General features: G+C 39.3%; 3 protein-coding genes and 1 non-coding gene across 4 annotated transcripts; 2 read left to right on the top strand and 2 right to left on the bottom strand.

Annotated features, from left to right (window-relative positions):
• The first annotated feature begins 2,034 nt into the window (after nt 1–2,034).
• On the top strand, nt 2,035–2,991 carry LOC128470535 (olfactory receptor 5V1-like). Its single transcript, XM_053452427.1, has one exon. It carries the CDS (start codon nt 2,035–2,037, stop codon nt 2,989–2,991), a length of 957 nt encoding a protein of 318 aa, XP_053308402.1.
• A 1,897-nt stretch (nt 2,992–4,888) lies between these two features.
• Nucleotides 4,889–4,961, bottom strand: TRNAR-CCU (transfer RNA arginine (anticodon CCU)). Its single transcript has one exon. It is a non-coding gene; the product is annotated as a tRNA-Arg (tRNA).
• Nucleotides 4,962–11,173: 6,212 nt separating this feature from the next.
• LOC128470537 (olfactory receptor 1361-like) lies at nt 11,174–12,235 on the top strand. The gene has a single exon (XM_053452428.1). It carries the CDS (start codon nt 11,291–11,293, stop codon nt 12,233–12,235), a length of 945 nt encoding a protein of 314 aa, XP_053308403.1. The 5' UTR covers nt 11,174–11,290.
• Nucleotides 12,236–16,244: 4,009 nt separating this feature from the next.
• On the bottom strand, nt 16,245–22,733 carry ZBTB45 (zinc finger and BTB domain containing 45). Its single transcript, XM_053452290.1, has 3 exons — nt 22,680–22,733; nt 20,073–21,677; nt 16,245–16,981 (listed from the first exon to the last, which is right to left on the bottom strand). The coding sequence occupies exons 2-3, from the start codon at nt 21,655–21,657 to the stop codon at nt 16,728–16,730; spliced, it is 1,839 nt and encodes a 612-aa protein (XP_053308265.1). The 5' UTR covers nt 21,658–21,677; nt 22,680–22,733; the 3' UTR covers nt 16,245–16,727.
• Nucleotides 22,734–22,870: the final 137 nt, after the last annotated feature.

Consider the following 22,870-nt stretch of genomic DNA (forward strand, 5'->3'; position numbering starts at 1 on the left):
TCCTTGGCTGACCACTGTGTATACGGTTCTCAACATTGCCCACTTCTTTGTGTTTGTTTAAAACTAAAACAGCACTTCTGGAAACCCGTCTGCCTTGAAATTTCTGCCTTGGAGTGACCTTGCTGAAGCAGTATTGTGTCTTGTTACTGTGCTGGGTCTTGCCATGTGTAGGAGAGACTTTTGACATTAAGCTGACTTCAGCAACCTCAACTTGTTAGTGAGTTTGGCTGCTCCTCGTCTAGTTTTATTCCTCCTACACAAGTGTTTCTATTTCTGTTAAAGTTTGTTTTTCAACCTACATTTGGTGAGCATTCTTACTTTACAGGATTTTTCATACCCATCTAAAACATTTTGCACAGTACTGAATGCTCTCAAAGTCATGTCTTCGTCCATTAGCACCAATATTATCTTTTATTTTGCTTTGGCACTGATGGACAGTTTGCTTACGAATATGCTGCAAGTAAAGCATTAACTATGACATCATTTCTGAAATTAGCTCCGTTATCTAAATTACATAAGAAATATTAATAGGAATTTAATTTCCCAGTGGCCATCTCTTCCTGCTTAAATACCATGGAACAACACAACTGCTTCATTAGATTAGAGGCACGAGCTGCCCACAGGTCTAGGTTTAGGAGTAACGAGAATAACCCTAGTTTTAGAATCATCTGTGAAAAACAAGCAATACACCATTTCCAAGGTTAGTATATCAAGCAAACGTGTAATCGTGTATCTGGATGGAGCTGGAGTGTATATAGAGACTTACCGATGTCTCCTGCAAGAATATTTTGGATTCTGTTGAACTACAACTCCCATCTTATGTCTAACTAGATCATTCTGGGAGTTGTAGTCCACCCTATTTTTTTTAGGCATGTTTAAATAATGTAAATGCTGTCAAATATCTATTTATGTAAAAGTGATAGTAACAACATAGTGATCTAGAATAATACAGTACAATGAAATGGAATAGTATTTATTTGTCAATTAACCAAAATACAAGAAAACTCACTTTTTAAAGGAAAAAAAAATAATTAAAACTGCTTGTGTCAGGGACAAATAAAACAGCCAATAAATAAAGGGTTTAGTACACTTAATATTCAGATTAACAATCCTCTTTGTAACTTTTCTTGATATAAACCTCAATATAGTATTATCGCTTTGTCACTCTAAAATTACGTTAATTTGATGTTCGCTGTTTTTTATGTATTTTCTGTTAAATTCAACAGTCAGCACCTGTCCTACTGTCATGAACGTAAGAAGAGAAGATTTGTCTTAAAATCAAAACCAAATAGGTAAATCAGTCTTTGTGCGAGTGTAAGTATAAAAAGGTTAAGAAAAAATGGTGCTTATGCCTTAAAGAAGAAAAATAATCATTTTCTTGATACAGTTGTGTTTTTTTCTTTGTATCCGTCTGAATAATAATAATAAGCAGGAAAGCATGGTAGCGCTAAGTCTGTGACAGCTGGCAGCTATCATGAATTGTACCGCGCTACACCATTTGTTAGTGATATATATGAATCACATTAATTACTTGTTTTATTTAGTTTCTTCATTTGGTTCTTATACTCATCGCTGTATATCTGTTTGTTGTGCGTGTTTTAACACTTCCCACTCTGTCTCTGTGAATACTTTAATAACACAATCTAATATTATGCTGCTATGGTCCTTGTAAACAGAATTTATTCCATTTTTTCTTTATTTTTTTGTTTATTTTTTTTTTTTAGGAATTTAACTCAATTAATTGGTCTCAGCTTCTGACTATATAAATGTTTCAAACTGGCGAATTTCCCAAACTACAATAAATTGACTTTTAATTCACGTTATAACTTATTATCATTGTGAAAAAGTTATAAATCCTCCCGTGTGTTTGGATTTTTGTTAAAAAAAAAAAATAATCACGATTCGCGTTAACCCCATGAAGTCTGGATGTCAACTGGAAGAATGAAAGGTACCATTATTTTTTCATTATTATTGATTTCTCGCAATTGGAATTTAACCATTTAAATACTGCATTTATTTTTTTTATGTCCCCAGATGTCCGCTACTGAAATACTCCTAGCTGTAAACCAGACGGCACTGAAGCATTTTATTCTACTTGATCTTTCGAAGGATTGGGTCTCTGCCTGCTTTATGTTTTTTTGCATCTACATCATGATACTTATAGGCAATATCTGCATTTTCACCATCATAAGGATTGATTCCAATCTGCACACGCCAATGTATTTCTTCTTAAGTAACCTTTCGCTTCTGGATATCTGCTATTCATCCGTCACGCTGCCGGTTATGTTATTCAACTGCCTTTCCAGGAACAGAAGAATTTCTTTTAATAAATGTATCGTTCAGCTGTATTTATTTGTGTCGTTAGGGGGTGCCGAGTGCATTTTGTTGGCGGTGATGGCTTATGACCGCTTTGTGGCTATATGCAACCCGTTGCGCTATACAATGGTAATGAGCAGCCATATCTGCGTCAGCCTGGCCGCGGCTTCCTGGCTCAGTGGCTTTTTAAACTCTGTTCTCCATACAATCATGACATCTAATCTCTCATTTTGTAGGCCCGATCAGGAAATTCGTCATTTCTTCTGTGACATACCACCACTTATACAGGCAGCCTGCAACCCCACACAAACCAGCAAAATATTGTTGTATGTTGTTAGTGTTTTTCTAGGAATAAGCCCCTTCCTTTACATTGTCATATCGTATTTTCATATTATCTCTACGATCATGAAAATAAGCTCGGCGGATGGGAGGTGGAAGGCGTTCTCCACCTGTTCTTCTCATCTGATTGTGGTGACTATGTTCTATGGAACGGCCAACTTAAATTATGTGGGTCCAACCTCGGCTTCTGCACTGGAAGTCGAGCAATTATGTTCCCTTTTGTACAGCACTTTAACCCCTCTTTTGAACCCAGTTATATACTGTCTAAGGAACAAAGAAGTAAAGGGGGCCCTGAGGAAAACATTCAGAAGAGTATATATTGGGACATATAAGTAACATTACAATTTGCTTAGGGGTCCATATACCTTTCAAAGGCACAACGGAGCTAAGAAATGAAAATGATTCTGATACAGTTGAATATTATGCACTTCCATTATCCGGGGATTTCATAGAATTACAATAAGTGAATAGGTAGCCTCCACGTGTCAGGCTGGCACTTATTAAACAAGACTCTCTGGCTTTGTGAAAAACAAAAATGACTACTTATGGTTGCCTTCCTTCTAATGTCAAAGGCAAATTTCAAACAGAATTTGGTGCTCATCTCTTGGTTGTTTTCAGATTTTATAGTTATTATAAAGGTACGAATCTGTGATGCTCAATGAGGTTTTGGGTGACCAAACATCATCAGGCCTTGCGTTAGGCTACATCTTCATACGAGCTACACCGTGTGCTTAGAAGTGAGATTAATATCAGCAGTGACTAGGAATCCATTGAATTCCACAGCTGGCTGATAATGGTTAAGGTTACTGTTATTAAAAGCCAAGGGTTGATGTAGGTCCGATCAATGTCTTCCTGACTTTCCGACTTTTCACCAAGCCATTAGTCAGCAGGTCAACTGCAGAAGGTTACAAACACTGGACATGCGTTAGGAAGGGTCTCCACCAGTGGGAAATACATACGTATTATACTGGGCAAACGCAACTCTTCTTACGGGAGGTCACCATGGAGGTCACCAAGGCTGACCCATCACAATGCGCAATGAAGTCAGCGAGTTAAACATTATTATGTCACCCCAACTCATGGTTTAATAAAGAGATCCCACCACATCTATGTGGATTTACTTCATCTATCTTGTTGGAGTGCAGTCACACAGCGACCATAGTTCTGACAAATTATAAAAATCAACATTTCTGTTTAAGATTTATTCCCAGTTACCACAGAACTATGGTGCTTTTTGCTATTCTTCATTCTTCTTGAAAATAAAGTCATGATTAAGAGAAATCTCCTCAAACGAGTGTAGTAAGATGAACAAAATTGACCAATAATCTGGAAATAAAAATAAGTATTACAATCGTTTCTTCTGTATCAGGACTAATGCTATTCTTTTTTGCATAACGTGTAAAATTGGAATAAGGAATGTGACTGAAGTCCTAATAAAATATTTTAAGGATTATTATACAAGTGCTTGTGTTTCCTGCAAATATGTTTATTGATAATAACACATACAAATACTTTATATAAATAACAATATATTAAATATGTTAATATAACAGACATATATATATTATATATTTTAAAATATAAAAAATATGACATCATAAGTTATGTTATTTTTCACAGTTTTATACATTAAATAATATTCTACTTTTATTTTGGTAGAAAATAAAACCTATAGAGAGGTATTCTTCAATTATGTATTATTGTTACGTTATCATTACATTCTAGAGAGCTCAAAAATAGAAATAATGTTAAATTTGACAATAAACAAAATGAACAATAACACATTTTAGACTGGCTGATACAGAAGAAGAGGAGGGTCCTGGACGGGGAAGCTTACAGTCTATTTTAGGCCAATAAAATAGAGACTGAGAGAGGTACTTTGATTAATTTAAGGTATTATTATTATTATACTTTATTTATAAAGCGCCAACAGATTCCGCAGCGCTGTACAAGGTAAAAATGTTTACAGATAACGACAAGTACAAAATGACACTGCATGAACTTACAATCTAGGTGGGTAAGGGGTGAGAAACAGGAGGTGAGGACTGCGTGGTAGTGAATGACGTTAATGTAGGGTGAGATAAGGGTTGTAAGTGGGTGAGAGGGAAGTTTTGATGTTTATGTCAGTGGTAGCCTTGCCCGAAGAGAAAAGTTTTTAGGGAGCGTTTGGAGGAGGGTAGAGTTGGTGAGAGTCGGACAGCACGGGGAAGGAAGCATTATTAAAATAACCATGCACCCCAGATGGGACTCGAACCCACAATCCCTGGCTTAGGAGGCCAGTGCCTTATCCATTAGGCCACTGGGGCTTGTGCTTGTTTGTGTAAGGTCTTAATTTGTAATGGAATATGGATCTTCAGTCCTAATGGCATTACAGGTAGGTTAATTATTTTAAGCATTGGTATAATTGCCAACTTTCAGCCCAAAATGGTTTTTGTACATACCCATCAGCAGAACTGCCAACTGTCTGGCTATTCATTGGGACAGTAGTCTTTTGCAAAGACAGGTGCCAAATATGCACAGGAGTCACATCCCATTGTTATCTCCTGCCAGTGCTATGACTTGTTCTTACATCATGCATACAAACATATCATATTGTGAGTCCACATACTTCTTTAATATGCCTATAAAACGGGGCTGGATAATCAACTTGGGGCGAGAAGATTCTAAAGAAAGTGAAATGCGAGGAGTTAATCTATAGCTCCGGGGGGCGGGGGTTGGGTTTAAAAGGACTGGCAGGTACCACATTTTTACTTGGAACCACCAACCACCATGTGGCCAACTATAAGATCACATTCCTTTGTGTACATTTAGCGACCTAAGCAGTTAATTGCTATCCATTTATTTATGTATATAGGCTCAGAAAAGTTCCACTCAGCAGCGCGTAGCATTTGCGTAGTTTAAAGCAATGTTGGCCAGCAGTGTGATGGAGCGGTCCAGTGGATTTCCTCCATCGTCTTGGGCCAGTCAATGCTTTTCCACCATTATAAGGCATTTACCCTGCTTGTTCACTGACCAACTCAAGCCTTAGTTTGTTTGAGAGATATACAATGGGTTCTGGCCACGCTTGAAGAATGGCAGTTACATTGATATTGATAATATTGCAACCTTGATTTGTTTTTCTAGTCGACGTTTGACCGCAAATCCTAGACTTCATATGACAGCAGAGTAGCCACTAGTCGATTATCCATCTAAATGGCAATTTATGGTTTTAGGGGTGCTGTGCCCCTGACTACAAAAGATGAGAGGGACTTGATAATAATTTTTCTTGAGTATGACCGATATATGACAATAAACGCAACATTCTAAAGCCCACTGCCTCTATAAACCCCACCAAATCTTACATATATCATTACTTGCTTGACCATAAAATAATGCCAAATCATGTGCTCCAAGATTTGTTTTGTATCAACAGCTAAAGTGATGTAATTAGAATTGGTTATGTTTGGTGACACAGGGGATCCATTAGTGCGAACACAATTAATAGATATTTTAACAAGGGCATATTTATTGTTTATGCTGCTTGACTTTTGTTCCATAATTAACTAAAGCAGCTGGGATTCATTAAAGTATTCAATGGTAAACACATTGCTTTCAACAAACCGTTACAGTTAAGATTAATTAAAACAATTTTCAAACAATGTATTGACTGTTGTGTGTTAAAATAGATTTTAAATATTTATAATAAATTAAATAAAATATATAATATATATTCAACACAATCTTCGCTCTAGTTCATCCCAAGGGTGTTTGATGGGGTTGAGGTCAGGGCTCTGTGTGGCCAGTCTTACCAACCAAACTCTCCCAACCATGTCTTTATGGAGCTTGCTTTGTGTGTTGGGGCGCAGTCATGCTGGAATAGAAAAGGGTCTTCCCCAAACTGTTACCACAAACTTGGAAGCATCGCATTGGCCAAAATATCTTGGTATGCTGAACCATTAACAATACCCTTCACTGGTAGTAAGGGGCTCAACCCCTGAAAAACAGCCCCAGACCATTATCCATCCCAACCAAACTTTACAGTTGGCACAACGTAGTCAAGCAGGTAACGTTTTCCTGGCATCCGCCAAACTCAGACAAGTACAACTAAGACAACACCATGCCACTGAACACGTTTCCAGTGGCGGCATGCTTTACACCACTCGATCTGATGCTTGGCATTGTACTTGCTGATGCTCAGCCATGGAAGCCCAATCCATGAAGCTCCCGCCGCACAGAGAATGTACTAGAACGAGAGTGTAAGAGATTCAGAGAGAGTCAAAATAGGCACACGGCCAACGAATTTCATTCCTGATTAAAAAAAATGTTTGGCCAACCCAAATGAGCAGGAAATAAAAAATTTCACCCCCAAAACTAATGGGCCAAAAATTTTACGAAAAATTAGTCACATGTCTAGCGTTTTGTTATCCTATGGTTTGTTTCTGTCCCACTATAAAGTCTATGCAGAATGCCATGCGTCACTCCACGCTTAGAACAGGGTCAACTTTCTTGGAGCAACTCAGAATAGACGTGAAAGGCATTACCATGGATGGAAGACTGGTGTGACAGAATGAGCTGTCATACAGGGGCCCAAGGTACTCAGAGATGGCTCCAGCCAGGCTGCCAAACAGGCAGGAACTCCATTGTTTAATTAATCCCATCAATAGGATTGCTGACTGGGGATTAAAGGTTGGGTTGAATACATGTATCTGTTAATTTATGTTAATGAAGTTCTGTGGCTATATCAGTCTATGTTTTACTACAATAAACTGTTCATTCCTGCTGTACTCAGTTCAAGGTAGTTGTGTCTACTTATTGGGTACACATAGCAGGGTTCCAAGGTGCGCATGCTGGCTGGTGCTGGAAGTGATTCCGGGGACAACAGGAGGATACATGTGGGTGATCTCTGGGAGTTAATACAGCTCTCTTGGTGAACCCGTTACAACTGGATTATATATTCTAAATACTATGTATTTCCTCTACTCTTTCTCTGAATCTGGAGGATGCAACATTCCACTTGCGGTTCCCTAATATAAACGTATATTTTAATTACATCGTTGCTATACACTAATAGCCTTCTCTTTGAGCACATTTTACTGTACATCCAGGATTTCTTTACATTGCGGTGCTCTTTTGTAGAAAAAATTAATTTTGTGCAGGCACCTTCTCTCTGTACACATGGCACCTAGCTCTTCAAAGTTGATCTATAAACATCTTATAGCAAGTGGTTTTTATGGATGAGATCTTAGAACACTGATGTTCAGGGGCATCTCTGGCAAGAAACGTGTAAATAATTAAAACTCCCTACCCAGAATTCAACCCCAATTTACTCATTACTACTATGGCTGAAAGAGGTTCCACCAAGGGAACACTAACCAAAATATTAGATTTTTTGGTTGAAATGCCTACTTTCCTCACCAATAAGAGACTGGCATTCAAAGTTACTAAAAGTTCTGGATAATCAGGTCACAGATAGTTAGTGGAACCAAATCAGGATTGTAAGCGACTCTAGTAACCAGGCACAGACTGGCCATCGGGACAAATGCCTGGTGGGACGATATCCTCGATGCCTCCACTTATAAGACCTCCTCGTGTGGTCGAGCCAACACTTCATCACGTGATACCTGCTAGATACATGCAGCTGCGGATAGAAGGTATCGCACATGCCACTGGCCTTAAAGTGCCACGATCAATTTTCATCACCAGTCTGTGTCTGCTGGTATCAGAGGAGTTACTGTCCGGTGACCATCAGCCAGATGGCGGCTCATAATGGCATATAGATGAGACATTTTAAATGCACATATATTTATTATTTTCACGGATAAGCAGACTTACTGTAATCACTAGAATAATAAAACAATTTATAGATAGATTTAACTTCTTGTTCTCTGTAATACGCACATTCTAAAGGTCGGTGACTATATTATTCCACCAAATGTACAAGAGGTTTGTTTCAGCCACGGGATAGATTATCGGAGGGACATTCTCAGCTCTTTTGGTTAATCAGGCCACATCAGAGTGTTCTTTTGTGTTGCAGCACCGTGGTTCTGTTGTGGGCTGCGGAGATAAGAGCTGCACACAGCCCCGTGGAGATACAACAGAAAAACAGCCATCGTGTATTTGACACAAAGTTAAACAACACGGCTGCTCTTATAGCCGCGATCTTACTGTAGCTCTTGTCTACCTTTAAAAGAAAAGTTAAAGGCTGTAATGCTTCCTTCACTGATCCTTGTTGAACCATTATGGTCCAGATTGTGGAACATGTAACATAGAATTGCTTACTTCACTGTCTACTAGTCCAACTATCCCTTATTTTAATTAATTTGTGGAGATTGCCCACTGCCACCTTTCCTTGGGTCCTTCTCCTGGGTCTAGGCAATAATTAAAAATACACACTTAGTGGCGGGCTGAGTGATAGAGGGGAAACATAGTGTGACAGAATCCCCAATATTTAACCCTTAGGTATTTTTTTACTGGGTATGCGCTGAATTCCTGCTTTGTTTCGCGCAATAATGAAACCAATGTAAACTTGCTCTGCAGTCCCATAACTGAATTGTTTTCTGACCATCCTGGTTGCGGCCTTATTTTTTTGTCCTTGGTTTGTTTCCTGACATTGATTGCTGCCTGCCCTGACCATCAAATCTATTGCGAATTGAATTTGGTTCCAGTTGTCCAGCCTACAAGAATTTGTAGTTGTAAAGCCGGTTGAATCCTTTGACATTATATAAATTCTCATTATTATTATTAATAATAATAATAATAATAACAACAATAATCCCTCAGGAACATAGTTGATAAATTATAGTAAACAGCAGGTTACCTGCTTACATCTGCAGGGATCTGTACTCTTGGGAAGTCACAAGCAGTCGGTCTCTTGACAGTCATCCCTTGGGATTATTTTATTCCTCTAATAAGGACCGGTAGAAAAACAGAATTGATATATTCTGCCTTTATCATTATTCAATAGAATACTCCGCTTCTATTGCCACAAAACCAACACTGCCATCAGCGACAAAGTAAGTTATTGAAGCGCCTTATCTTAGAAACGCTTACTGGTTATTGTATTTTTGTTCACTTTACTTTTATATAATAATGAATTAGTGGTCATTCATAAACATGTTTAATATATAATAGGTTATACTTATTGTCTATGAAAAAAATACTCCTGTTAAAGAAAAAAGCTAGTGATCAGAGAACATGTTTCCTACACTCCAGGCCTGGACTGGCCCTTGGGCACACCGGACAGAGCGGGCGATTCCGTGTGTATGTATATATGTATAAAAACATAACATGCGCACAGTCATATCCAGCCGCTGGCCACACTTATGCCATTTGGTGGCCGCCAGCCTTAAAGTGCCAGGGCTACACCGATATCACCTGTTCAACCATGTGAAGATTCAGCACTGAACACATGTAATTTTATATATTTATATTCATTATTGTTAACAAATATTATGAACAGAGTTTTTGAAGAAGAAATATGTTAAAAGGCTAGTATGTTTTCATTTTCCACATTTTATTTCACAAAAAAACAATACCTCTTCATGAACTTGATGCAATATTGCTGTTATTTGATGTGACCTCATCGTAGAAAGTAACATTAATTAAGAACGGCGGTGTACAGATGAAGATTCGATTCTAGCTTAACGAAATAACTTAAATTCTACTTATCATGGAAGCAAAAAGTCGGCCTGTAAGTTCTACTATTTATTATTTCTACAGAGGTCAGGAAAAGGATAACTTCTCTTCTTTTGTTTCTTTTTCAACAGGGCAATTAGAGCAAAAACATACGGCACATACGCATTCACAATAAAGTCACAATAATGTACATTTTAACAGCAGAAATGTGTTTATAAATGATGTGAACATCCATCAATCATTCCTTCCCTTATAATCTTACTCAGTTACATACATATCACTAGGTAACAAAGCCACATAGAAAGTATTGGTCATTGAACTGGTTCAGTCAGTGGTGTATTTTTGCCTAGGCTAAGGGTGGTGGTTCCAGGGGCAACAGGCCCTCAGACACATAACTGGGTGCCTGATTGCCCTACTGGGTGATCAGGCCCCCCGGTGCTCCACTACTCCTTGGGCTGATTGGGAGATCAAAAATCTCCCTATAACCATCTTAAACACATTATGTTTAAATCATACATAGTGACTTTCTTCAGCACAACCCATGCATTACGCTGGGATATGATGTCATAACGCAACACTCACCATGGTAGGGGTTAGCTGGGGCGCTGCTCTGGATCAGGCCTTGGGCAGCACCGAGCAAATATACTCATCTGGGTCAGTAAAGGGAACAGGAGGAGTATCTATTGCCTACCTCTGCTCTAAAATATTTCAAAATACAAGATCAAGTGAACGTAACAGGACAGGTTTACATAGAGAAAAGGCTCTCAGATTGTGACATTACATACCTTTGGCATATACAAGTTATACAATGTGACGCATATACATACATGTGTAAGATGTTTAATGTTTTGTCTTTTTATTATTTTATAGACATCTTACAAGTCTGGCAGCGTCCATGCATCTTATAAATCCATCAACGCCTACTGGAGCATAGCTATGGGGGTTCCAGTTCAAGACCGAATCCCAGAGAGTAAAAAACCCACAGTATAGAATATTTCTGCACATTGATTAATTTTCAAAAATGGAAAACGACAATGAATCATCGTCCAGGTATTTTCGACTCCAAGGGCTTTCAGGAAACCCTCAGATTCAGGCTTTCATGTTCTTTTTGTTTTTAATAATCTACCTTCTAACTCTTGTAGGAAACTCTGCCATTGTGGCCAGCCTACAGCTGAATCCAAACCTTTGCAGCCCAATGTACTTTTTTCTAGGTCAGCTGTCTTTCTTAGACATGTGCTACGTCACAGTGACCATCCCCAAGATGCTGGACAACCTTCTTTTGGGAAGTCAGGTGATCTCGTATAGCGGCTGTTTCACCCAACTTTTCTTCTTCATTTCATTCGGCCAATCCGAGAGCTTCCTACTAGCTGTGATGGCTTACGACCGCTACGCCGCCATCTGTCACCCGCTACACTATGCGGACATCATAAGTCAAAGGGTTTGTATCCAGCTCACTGTGTTCTCCTGGTTGACAGGAGTTTTGAACTCGGTCCTCCATACTGGTTTGGCAGCTCGCTTATCATTTTGTTCATCGCACGAGATTTCACATTTCTTCTGTGACATAACACCTTTGCTAAGGATCTCCTGCGTCAGCACCTTTGTCAACGAAGTCGTGATATTTGTAGCAGGAATCTTTGTGGTGTTCACACCTTTCCTATGTATTCTAGTCTCCTACGTTCACATCATCATAGCAATCCTTATGATCCCATCAGCCAAAGGTCGGCAGAAGACTTTCTCCACCTGCAGTTCACATCTCGGGGTGGTCTGTATGTTCTACGGTACAATTCTTCTAATGTACATGCGCCCTGTATCTTACGCCCAAGACCATGATAAAATATTTGCTGTGTTGTACACCTTTATCACACCCTTACTAAACCCATTTATATACGGCTTGAGGAACAGGGAGATTAAGGAAACTTTCAAAAAGAGTAATTGGAAAGCATTATTAGCGGTTCGCACTTATTAAACGGTCAAAAACTGGAAAAATCACCCACTAAATCCAAAGGACAAAGTTTATTTTAAATTAAAATTCAAAATGACTTAAAAGGATGCTATGACACATAAGATTCCCAGATGCCGCACAGAACAAAGTAACTTTCAGGCCATGTGGATATTTTTGCATGCCGGCTAAAGGATTATAACACTCACGATCACACTTTATCACTTTATGCCGGTCTCTTCTATCCGTCCAAGAAAGGAAACACGCGGTTCTCATGGTTTCCTTAAAACATTCTCACATCTCACTGACACTCATCTCGCCTCAGATACAGCCATAAAAACATTCCCTTTTCCACAATAGATGTTGTAGGTTACACATCAAATCACATTTTTAGAGCAAACCCCTAAAATTTCAGTTGAAAGTCTTTGTCCGTTTCTGATATGTTGTAGTGGGTGAAATACAGTAAAGAGTAACAAACTTGCACGATCTCAACATTTTACATACCATGACACCAACAATAAACACAGACACTTTACATTTTAGGAAAACTTTTTATTTGACAACTGGTTATACTGTTATTTTGTGAACATTAAAGAAAAAGAAATACGGAAGCGACAGAAAACACTTGGCCTACCTAGACTGCTTGATCCGAACAACGATTGTAACAAAGACTGTTATCTAATTAGCATACCAAAGCGTGAAAGAGTCACCAGTCTACACGATTTTTTATCAGAACAGCAAGCAAATGTATAGATCAAAAACTGAAATGAGGGTTTTAACCACAAAACCATTGGCTCCTGTCCTTTTTGGCATCGCCAGGTATATTCTCCTTCAATACTGGATAATACAGAAATGTAACAGGTACCGCGCCTACATTACACAGGAGAGGAACCAAGAGCAATAAAATATTTTTGATCTAAACACATTCGCTGGGAAAATATATTATTTTTCCTTTTTTTTACTCCACTCTTTTGAACCAAACATCACTGAACCGTGTGACGGGTTACCTTTGATCACTAAATACCAGATGCACCAAAAATGGTTAAGCATTTAACATACTGTGTTTTATATACATTTATCAATCCGTAAATCGCGGAGGACAAGAGAAAAACCAACAAAAGCTGATGCCAGAGCTCACTGCGGGTTTATTAAAAGGTGAAAAACTTGAGCGAATGGAATATTGTATGAAATGTCTTCCTCGTAAAAAATAAAACAGCCAGAACTTATATTTTTCATGGAAAAAAAGATGCGAATTTGGTTTCATTCCCAATGATGTGGGATTCTATCTGGCATTTCTAAGAAAAATGCCTTTTTATTAGCACCTTCCCTTTTTCACCTCTTAATAAAATTTAACCAGCAGTCAACCCAGGCAATACTAATGCAAAGATATTGTTCCCAATGCCTCATTATTTAAAAGAAAAAAAAAAAATATTACAAATATGAAAATGCTTGTTTCTCCGGATTTTTTTTTAAACAGCTATTGTACATGCAACACACGCTAACCCTGTTCAGAGAAACGGCTACATTATTTAATGAGTAATATGAATTATATTAAATATATGTTAAGGGCAGATCGACACAAGAGAAGTGAGGACTACGGTTCCCGCTGGTTATAGATGTAAGGTGTACCTCGTTGATAAACAATTAACATACGAAACGTTGGGGAAACTTGGTTCTATGCCCCTGGATGACATATACACAACCATAACGTACAATCACATCTACATTTATGGGTTCCACCGGAATATGTAACTAAACATTTTGATATGATTTCCCATACATTAGCCTTTGTCAGTGACAGGGGGTACAAAGAGCTAGAATAAGGGGAAATCTAGTTGCTTGTGATCCAGTCATGCAGCCCAATATGCAAATGATCCACAACAATGGAGAACCTCTAAATTTGCATGTCAGTGAAATATATCGAAAAAGAATATTGAGAAAAATTTAAACAATTTTATTCTTCCTGTATTCGCAATGAGCTTGGTTTGAAGCTCCTATAAACCGGACGAAATACAGTTTAATTCACAAGTTGTTTTCATATATAACGTGTTATATTAAGACTTATCTGTTATAGAAAGTGTATTTTTCTTTTTCTGTTAAAAGGGCTATTCAGTAAAACGCTGCAGCGCAATGTTGCTTGAATGCGGTGAGAGAGGACCAAAAAAAAAAATGGCCAGAAAATGAATCTGATATACAAAAATAAATAGAATTAAAATATAATATGAAACGTATCGAACTTTCAACTTGTTATCATTTATAAATACATCCAAAAGTAAAACAATTATAAAGCAGGTGACATTATAGCAAACACTCTATATTAGTGTCATGTTGCCAGCAAACCACACACATTTATAAATACAAATTCAAAAACTTTTGCTTATAAGATGGTTAAATACAATATTTACAAGGCCCGATAATTAAGGTTTAAAAGCAACAAGACAGACGGATAAAACAAAATTATATTATTGCCAATGTTCATTGGGGGGCGGTATAAACTACTATCTGAAATTCTGTACCGGCTGCCTTCTAGAGGCCGTCAAATGTATTTAGGTTTTTGGACAGATGCAAAATCCCATCTGATTGCATTAAAGGGACACTCCAGCCATCATATTTACTTCAATAGATAAGACTTTAAATTAATAACCCTCCCTCCATTTAATACATGGAGGGACTTATAGGCGTAACCCCTATGCATTTCAACTGTGCCCTACCCCTCTTTTCCTCCTCGCCATTGTACATACGTGGTTATAGTCATCTCCAGACAGCTTCACCTTTGGTACGCGCAAGAGATCCCAGGAGACCCCCACGTGCATGCACAGAACATTCTCCCATTGTGTTCAATGGTATTGCTTTCCTGCCAGTGGTTGTCGGTTGTCTCTGTTAGTCAATTTGTTATGTTACATACTACTTGTTATGTCCTATCTACCCATTGTACAGCGCTACGGAATTTGATGGCGCTATATAAAACAATAATTATAATAACCCGACAATCAGACAACGAAGGGGACGGTGTGCTGCAGCTTCTTCAAAAAGTAAATGCCTTTTTTTACTTTCAGCTAAATAATACATATTATAATACCACGCAATGTACTTTTATAAGCGTTCTTCTTTTGTGGGGGTACATTGAGCACCGGGGTGTCCCTTTAACTATGCATTACGTTAGGACAACTTGGCCCTTTCTAAAGAGAAGACTAGACCGTACTACATGGCTAATATGGCAAGGTAAGATTTCTCATCATCTCACTTTTTAGTGAATAAACCCTTTCTTATCTCTCAACAAATGCCAGGACACTAATTACAACCAAAATGGTTGCACCTAAAACATTATTTTTGGCCAGTGTCCCGGAGCAACATATTAATCCATGTTAACGGCATTTTAGCCAATCACACCATGATGTTCTTTGGTTTGAGGAACAAAAGAATGTACTTTTTTTAGCAAAAATAACTCCTTGACTGACAGAAAGTTCTGCAACGCATGCAGAATGTGTTCAAATTTCTTCTGGATGAGTTCTTCAAAAGACCAAATTACACAGTGCTAATTCTTTGGTATTTAGGGAGGGAAGCAATTTTTTTTTGTTAAATATGTTAAAAGTGATACAAATGAAATAGGTGGAAATTATTAGCAGCTTTGGGCAAAAACACCTGGGGATTAATAAACACGGCAGGTCATTATCGGAAACTTCTGCGTTAATGGTCACAACTGTACAATACTTGACGTATTCTACCTATCAGCTGTGGATATCGTGGTCCCAACACAACAAAAATGCACCGTTAGACCATCAGGACCCACGTTAAAAGTCAGTAAGTCATATTCTTGTTCATTTTAAAGGCTAATTCTTAAGTAGGTCTAGAATTGCCCAGACTGGTCTGGAATTTACAGGTACGTTTAACAGACTTCTCTTCCATGGACTCCAGTGAAACTCTTTCTTCTTGATACCAAAGTCCCAACTTGAGCTTCATGCAAATGATGCAATAAGTGAGACTTCTGGACGAGACGGTAGAAGATATATGGTTTTTTTTTTTCTTTTCTTTCCCATGGAATGCAGATCCACCAGTCTTGCTTTGAAGGTTTGGAACCGATGCCCCAGGTTCACCTTTGTAAACACAAAGCTAGAGTTTCCTATGCGCAAGTGCTTTGCACTACAAACAAGGACTTATTTTGACAATAAACACCGGACCACAAACCAAACAGATCATGCTAAATGATCAACGCTCCACCGTGTTCTTATGATACACTTAAGTTTCTGCTTCGCTACGCTAGATTATATGACTTCTGGAAACCTTCACATGCAGCGCACTTTGTACTGTAACAAAAAGACAAGTATCTCAAGGACACAATACTGCAGGTTAAAAAGAAACGTCTTTGTATAAAATGGGTGAATAAACAGACGACCCACTTCTTTATCATGCTTTTTTCCCCACCCCTTAAATGCCAATTCGGCAAAGTGGCGGCGGGCGACACTTCTGGCGACATTTAGTGTTATTGCTTACGCCAAGATGAAAAGGAAAACACTGGTGCTCATGCTGTATGAGTAGCAATGTGTCTTTCCAGAAGAGTGCGGTGTGAAAAGTACTTATTGCAGAAGCAGCACTGGAAACGCTCCGGGCGGTGGGTGCGCATGTGGACGTTCAGAGAGCTCTTCTGGGTGAAGCGCTTGCAGCAGATCGAGCACTGGAAAGCGCGCACGCCTGTGTGAGTGACCATATGCTTGAGCAGGTAATCTCGTAAGGAAAAGGATCGCCAACAGATGCTGCACTGATGAGGCTTCTCGCCTGCAGGCAGAAGGGAGAAAAAAGGGTTAAACGGGCAGCTGTAAAGTGATCATTTTAGCCGTATCGCTCATCCCATACAGGAACGAACTTTACGCCAACCAAGCAGCAGTGGCGCGGTACAATATGAGCAAGAGAAGTTGCCACCGATGATCCGGAATAACAGGGTACAGACCTAGTGCTTAGTTTATATTTTGGGACGACATTTCAGGAGACAGGAGTCGCGAACTTGGTCTATTTTTACCACTGATATTTAACGCAGAAACATAGAATTTGATGGTCGATAAGACCCATTCCCCTCACGTAGTCTGACCCTTTTTCCTGATGGAAAGACCCAGACCTTAATCAGTCCTTGGTCTCTCCGTACATCCAGGAGCCCTATGTTATATACTATGGATGTTTGGGTCCCTCAGTGTATCGGCCTCTACAAACTCTGATTAAAAAGGTCTTTACAGTCTCTACCCCCTCAGTAAACCTCTTTGCATTACATCCTAATATTTGACTCGCTGGTTTTGGGTTATGGCCTCCTGTTTTAACATTTCTCCACCGAAATAAACTTTCCTCCTTTACTTTGTTAAATCCCTTTGTGTATTTAAATGTTTCTATTACATCTCCCCTCAATACTTTCCCCAAAACCTTAATATGTTTATTTCCACATCCCAACTGGCTTATTTTACACCCAGATAGTGCTGGGATTATTGTGTATTTTTGGGGTAATTGGTAGTTTTGACATTTAATAAGTCACTTTTGCCGAGCTAACCCTGCCTGAGGGTGCTGGACAGAAGGCGGGCGACCTACGTGGCTTTGCACCGGTTCTTGGTCAAATGTCATCTGCAATTCTGTAAATATGCCTTGTTGACTGTATACATTAAACAAAGTTTTGGGGAAAACAACAATGCGGAATGCCTGTCCCTTTAAGCTGTTTAATGTAAACAATGTTTGTTTGCTTTAACTTATAGAAAAACAAAGGAATGTATAAACACTAAGCAGCATACACAACCCAAATACCTACTCAGGCCGTTTTTTTTTTTGTTTTTCCTTCAAATAAAAAAATAAAGCAGAAAAAAAAATAAACACAAATATAAAGAAGCCTGGGGAAGAGGAGAACAATGACATGTAAATGAAAGTTGATTTTTAGCTAGCGGGAGCAAAACAGTGGAAATATTTATACTGCCGAGATTCGCAACGTTAAGTCCAACAGAAAAAAAAATCCTATTCTATTTTAAGCCGAGCAATGCACTGGAACAGAGCCGTTTACACCGTTATAGCTTTGCTATGGTTAGAGGGAAGCGGTGTTTATTCTAGTCCACAGAACGTAAAATAATTCAGTAACATAAGCACGTCCGCAGCCTAGGTACTTGTTTCAGTTTAATTCGCTCCACGTTTTCTACTGCGCTTACATCACAACAATACGCAGGTTGTTTTAACTAAGACGTTAAAGTTAATTTGTCCCGACTATACGGGGCGAGGGTCATTACTCCAAGATGTTACTGGGAGGCTTCATACTAGTAAAGCCGAAAGACCGCAAGAAGGAAAGAAGTTGGCGGTATTTGTGCCGCCGTCATCAGGTCTGTCCTGCTAGATGCTGATATGAGGCCAGAGTCAAAGAATTCACTCTCGCTGCAAGAATCCTCTAAACCGGAGGCCAGAGATATGGAAATTATAGATCTTCAAGCCTGAAATTACAACTACGGGATTTGTGATTCTGTAGCTAGAGGGACCGGCTTTGACTATTCCTCGTTCAGCTTCTGAAGACCTCTATTTTACACGAATACATGGTAAACATAGAATTTGATGGCAGATATTCAGCCCATGCTTCCTCATGTAGGGACCCAAACTTTAATCAGTCGTTGGTCTCGTCCTAGGAGTCATAAGTCTATCCCATGCATGTTTAGTTTCCCTCTCCGTATTACCCCATATCACTTCTGCTGGGAGGCTGTTCCACTTATCCACCACTCTTCAGGTAAAGTAAAAATGGCCTTAAAATTAGATCTAAGCCTCCTCGTTTTAAATCATTAAATCATTAATATCATTTAAAGAAAAGCCACTTAAAGGAGACACTGTTATTCTATTACTGAACACGTCATTAGACTTGTACAATTCTTAAACATATAGGAGCAGCAGTAACTTTTTTTATGACAAGGTAATATTTGTCCCGAAAATTCTAGGAAACTGAAATCAGCAGCCAATAATATCCGAATCATTTCAACAAGTATATTATAGTAAATCCAATTCTAAATACAGAACGACAGATACCGGGCTTATTTACATTGTACATTACTGCGTTCATCTTTATATACAGTACATAGCAACACATGGGAAACCTGACTATACTAATGCAAATACTGTCCTTGAAGTAAACTGCTCACAAACCAAATTAACCGCAGTAATAATAACAACTCATACAAACATGCTATATAAGGCAGTCCTGCTGTTCCTTCTATTCCAGAGTAATGCACTGGAATCTAAACTATTTTCTAAATACGATGTTCTAAAATTAAATGAAACCTTAAACCATCAACAGATAAAGACGGCGAACTTGGCCTCACTTCTGCCTAATACACAGACATCATTGTCTAGCTATCCGCCTTTACCTTTACCCAGTACCCAGCGAGCACAGAACTCAGGAGACTTAATATAATTCCTGCAACATATTAAGGCTCCAAAATAAACTTGAGACATAGTAGCAAATATTAAAAAGTTGATTGATTTCTAAACTGGAATGTTTTGTTTAAATGTTAAATAAAATAAATTAAAAAAACAAACAAACCGCATCCTGTTTGTACGCGGCAACAATTATTTGCAACTGAAATTTCAGATCAGGTTTTTGGGCATTTTCTAAACGATGTATATGGAAGATATAGTCTTCTAGAACCTGAGTGACCTCTTCTAGAAAACCACAACGTCCGACCCCTTGTCGAGCTCAATGCACCACTTGAAAAACCCAAGAAGACAGGGTATCTTAAAAGGTCAATGCCGGTGTTTTACCAAAATTCAAATACAATATAAAAAGGCGTAATTAAAGATGAAGACTATGACCTACATATTAAAGTTAATGAAGTATTTATATCCCCATGAAAGGTTTATATCGTACCTGAATGGATAAACATGTGTTTGGTATAGTTCTTTCTAGAGCTGAAGGTTTTCTGACAATGGCTGCAGACGTAGGAAGGTTCTGGGTTACGCGACGGGCCGGGTCTCTGGGGCGATTCGCTTTGTACAGTCCCCGGCAGCAAATTAGAGTTGAGTTGCACAACGTTTGCAGATCCTTCTTGTTGGACGCTAAAAAAACCCTGTGTGACGTTAGTCTGAACGTGGTTGGGGTGCGTCAAGTGAAACTGGAAGATACTCGAGGTGCTTGTTGCGACCGCTGCAGAGACGGAATTATTTTTAATTTCTCTAGGGACAATTGAAGTCACAAAAGGAAGACCCCTGGATTCAGACATTCGAGCATTAAATGGGGGGCTTGATTTAAAATCTGAACTTGCAACCACGGCCAAATTTCGTAGGCTTGAACCATCTAAGCTGCAGTCCGTTCGAAATTTTTCCGTTGTATTCTCCAACGTGTTCTCACGAGCTCCTTCAGAAATATTCTCTTCGTTCTGCCAAGGCGGGATAAACGTTTCAGAGAATACATCCTGGTTAGTAAAGAAATCCGGTCCCTCGGCAGTAAATTCCACGATTTGGCCAGAAGAGTCTTTTCGGTCCACGGTCTCCACACAAGCTTTATTATCTGGACTTCTTTCTTTCTCATTTTCCCCACAGCTGGGAAAACCTCCACTGCACTCACTGTAAGCAGCACTCTTCTCCTCATCGTCTCCTCCTTCTCTTCCACTGCACTCACCTTCCTCCTCATCCTCCTCTTCATCTTTGATTATCACAGGTGCAGAGTCAGAAAGCTGAAGGCGGACTGGTTGACGCTGCTTGCGGCTGTGACAGGTCTGTGGAGCCTCTGACTGTGGCAAGTATGTTGGTTGCAGAGCGTCACTCTCTGGTACCGGCTCAACATCGGACACGGTTATCTCCCTCGCTTCAGGCAACTGTCGCTGCTGAGAAGACAACATGTCCCGTAATTTGTACCGTATTTCTGAGGCACACATTAACTTGGGTGCTTCACCGACAGCCCCCATTTGAGAAACGATAGCCATTTCATTTCTCAAAGCAGAAGGGATACTACCAGACTCTCTTAGACCTATTCCCGAAGAACAATCCATATTCTTGGCTGATTGGTCTTGTAGTTTGCTAATGGATGACCTGCCTTGTGATCCACAGGATGGCATAGCACCAGCAATGGTCCCTTGTTTAGACCTGCTCTGAGATATTATTTGTGTGCACTCATCTATGACCGTTTTGATCTGTAGTATGCTGGCTGCTGTCAAGATTTGTAAAGCCTCAGACTGGGCAACAACCAGGGAGCCGCTGTACATAAATTCCACCAATTGTTGGACAACTTGGGTGGGTACCACTGGTGGAACCTCAATCTCCGAGTAACCCAGGAGGAGCTTGTCGTGAAAAAAGGGGCTACCGGCTGCCAAAACACAGCGGTGAGCTCGCAAAGTTGCATCGTGAATGTGTACAGTTACATCACAAAAATGGCCACCCAAGCGCTGTGCATTAAGCGTCTCCAAGAGAGACTTGCTGAAGTTCTGTAAGTGGATATAATGCACGGCATCAACCATTGTTCCAGTTGTATAATCTCCTACAGGGTGAAAAAGAAATTTGGAGCGTCACTCAAAAGACAAATACCCCTAAAATCATAGATGTTTCTAATATGATTAGTATGACAATAACCTGAAACATCAATGTATGTTCAGAACGAGAAGGAATAGAATGTGGATTGTACCAGTGCAGACATGCGATTACATTTAAGCTGCCTTAAGCTACATTTAACATACCTTCATTATTTAATCAATGGCCCCATGCCAGAATTCTCCCACAGTATGAAATGTTGATTATAACAGAGATATAACTTAACTGAATTTTCATTTTTAAATGCTTGTAAAACAAACTAGATTTTTTTTATTAAAAAAGAAAAAAAAAAGATAAATGACTTTCATCCACTCACTCGAGAAGAAAAACTGATGTATTGCGCAAATGCCTCTCATTAAAAAGTTTACTAAACTGCGCCTCAGCACTGAAATTCTTTGGATCCTTGGACTGTTAACCCTTGTTTAAACAGTTACTCCTAAATCTTACCTCCTGAGGATGGCACATCAACACACAACCTGCATAAAACACAACAGTCTCAATACTATACATAAAGCCCAAAATGTATTTAAAATTATACCCGGCACTGAGATTTAGTGAATGCTTTTAAATAAATGAAATACATAAAAACTTCATAAACATGGTTTTAACCCTTTAAATACCGCGAGGCTTAATGCAAAACACTGTATGGTGTTGCAGTAAGCAGCTACCTGTAACCCTGCGTATAGCAGCTTCCCAGACACTGCATGTCTGGGAACACCCAGTCGCATCCATTAATATGTATAACGCATCGATTCAAGGCCTTCTCATCCTAAGCATGTTTACGTCTAATATCAGCTCGATTTAACGTTATACGCCCGCCCTTATTATGTAAACTGTGAGCGCTTCATTAGTCCTATACGATATAGCTCCTGGCCCCCTATACATTATACACATTAAGCATATACACCTCAACGTATATTTCTTTCATTCTCAAAGGAGCGCGTTTACCGACCTCACTCTCGCCTCAATCCTCTATCGGTCCCGTCCCCGCTTCCTTTGGGTGAAGGGAGGAAGCACACAGCCAGCCGCCAGGACCTGTCGGGAACCACTACTCTTCACTTCCGGTTGTTCTTGTCAATAGCAGCCTCTGCTCCCCGGAAACGAAAGACATCAGAGAAGCGAAGGAAGGCTGTCGCAAAGCGC

This window comes from Spea bombifrons, chromosome 12, assembly GCF_027358695.1.
Source record: "Spea bombifrons isolate aSpeBom1 chromosome 12, aSpeBom1.2.pri, whole genome shotgun sequence".
Lineage (NCBI taxonomy): Eukaryota > Metazoa > Chordata > Amphibia > Anura > Pelobatidae > Spea > Spea bombifrons.

Excerpts from the sequence above, each read along its gene's own strand:
- LOC128470535 (XM_053452427.1), top strand. The coding sequence starts at position 2,035 with ATGTCCGCTACTGAAATACTCCTAGCTGTAAACCAGACGGCACTGAAG.
- LOC128470537 (XM_053452428.1), top strand. The coding sequence starts at position 11,291 with ATGGAAAACGACAATGAATCATCGTCCAGGTATTTTCGACTCCAAGGG.
- ZBTB45 (XM_053452290.1), bottom strand. The coding sequence starts at position 21,657 with ATGGTTGATGCCGTGCATTATATCCACTTACAGAACTTCAGCAAGTCT. Across the intron at positions 16,982-20,072 it reads ACACATGTTTATCCATTCAG|GCGAGAAGCCTCATCAGTGC; the intron begins GTACGATATAAA and ends TTCTGCCTGCAG.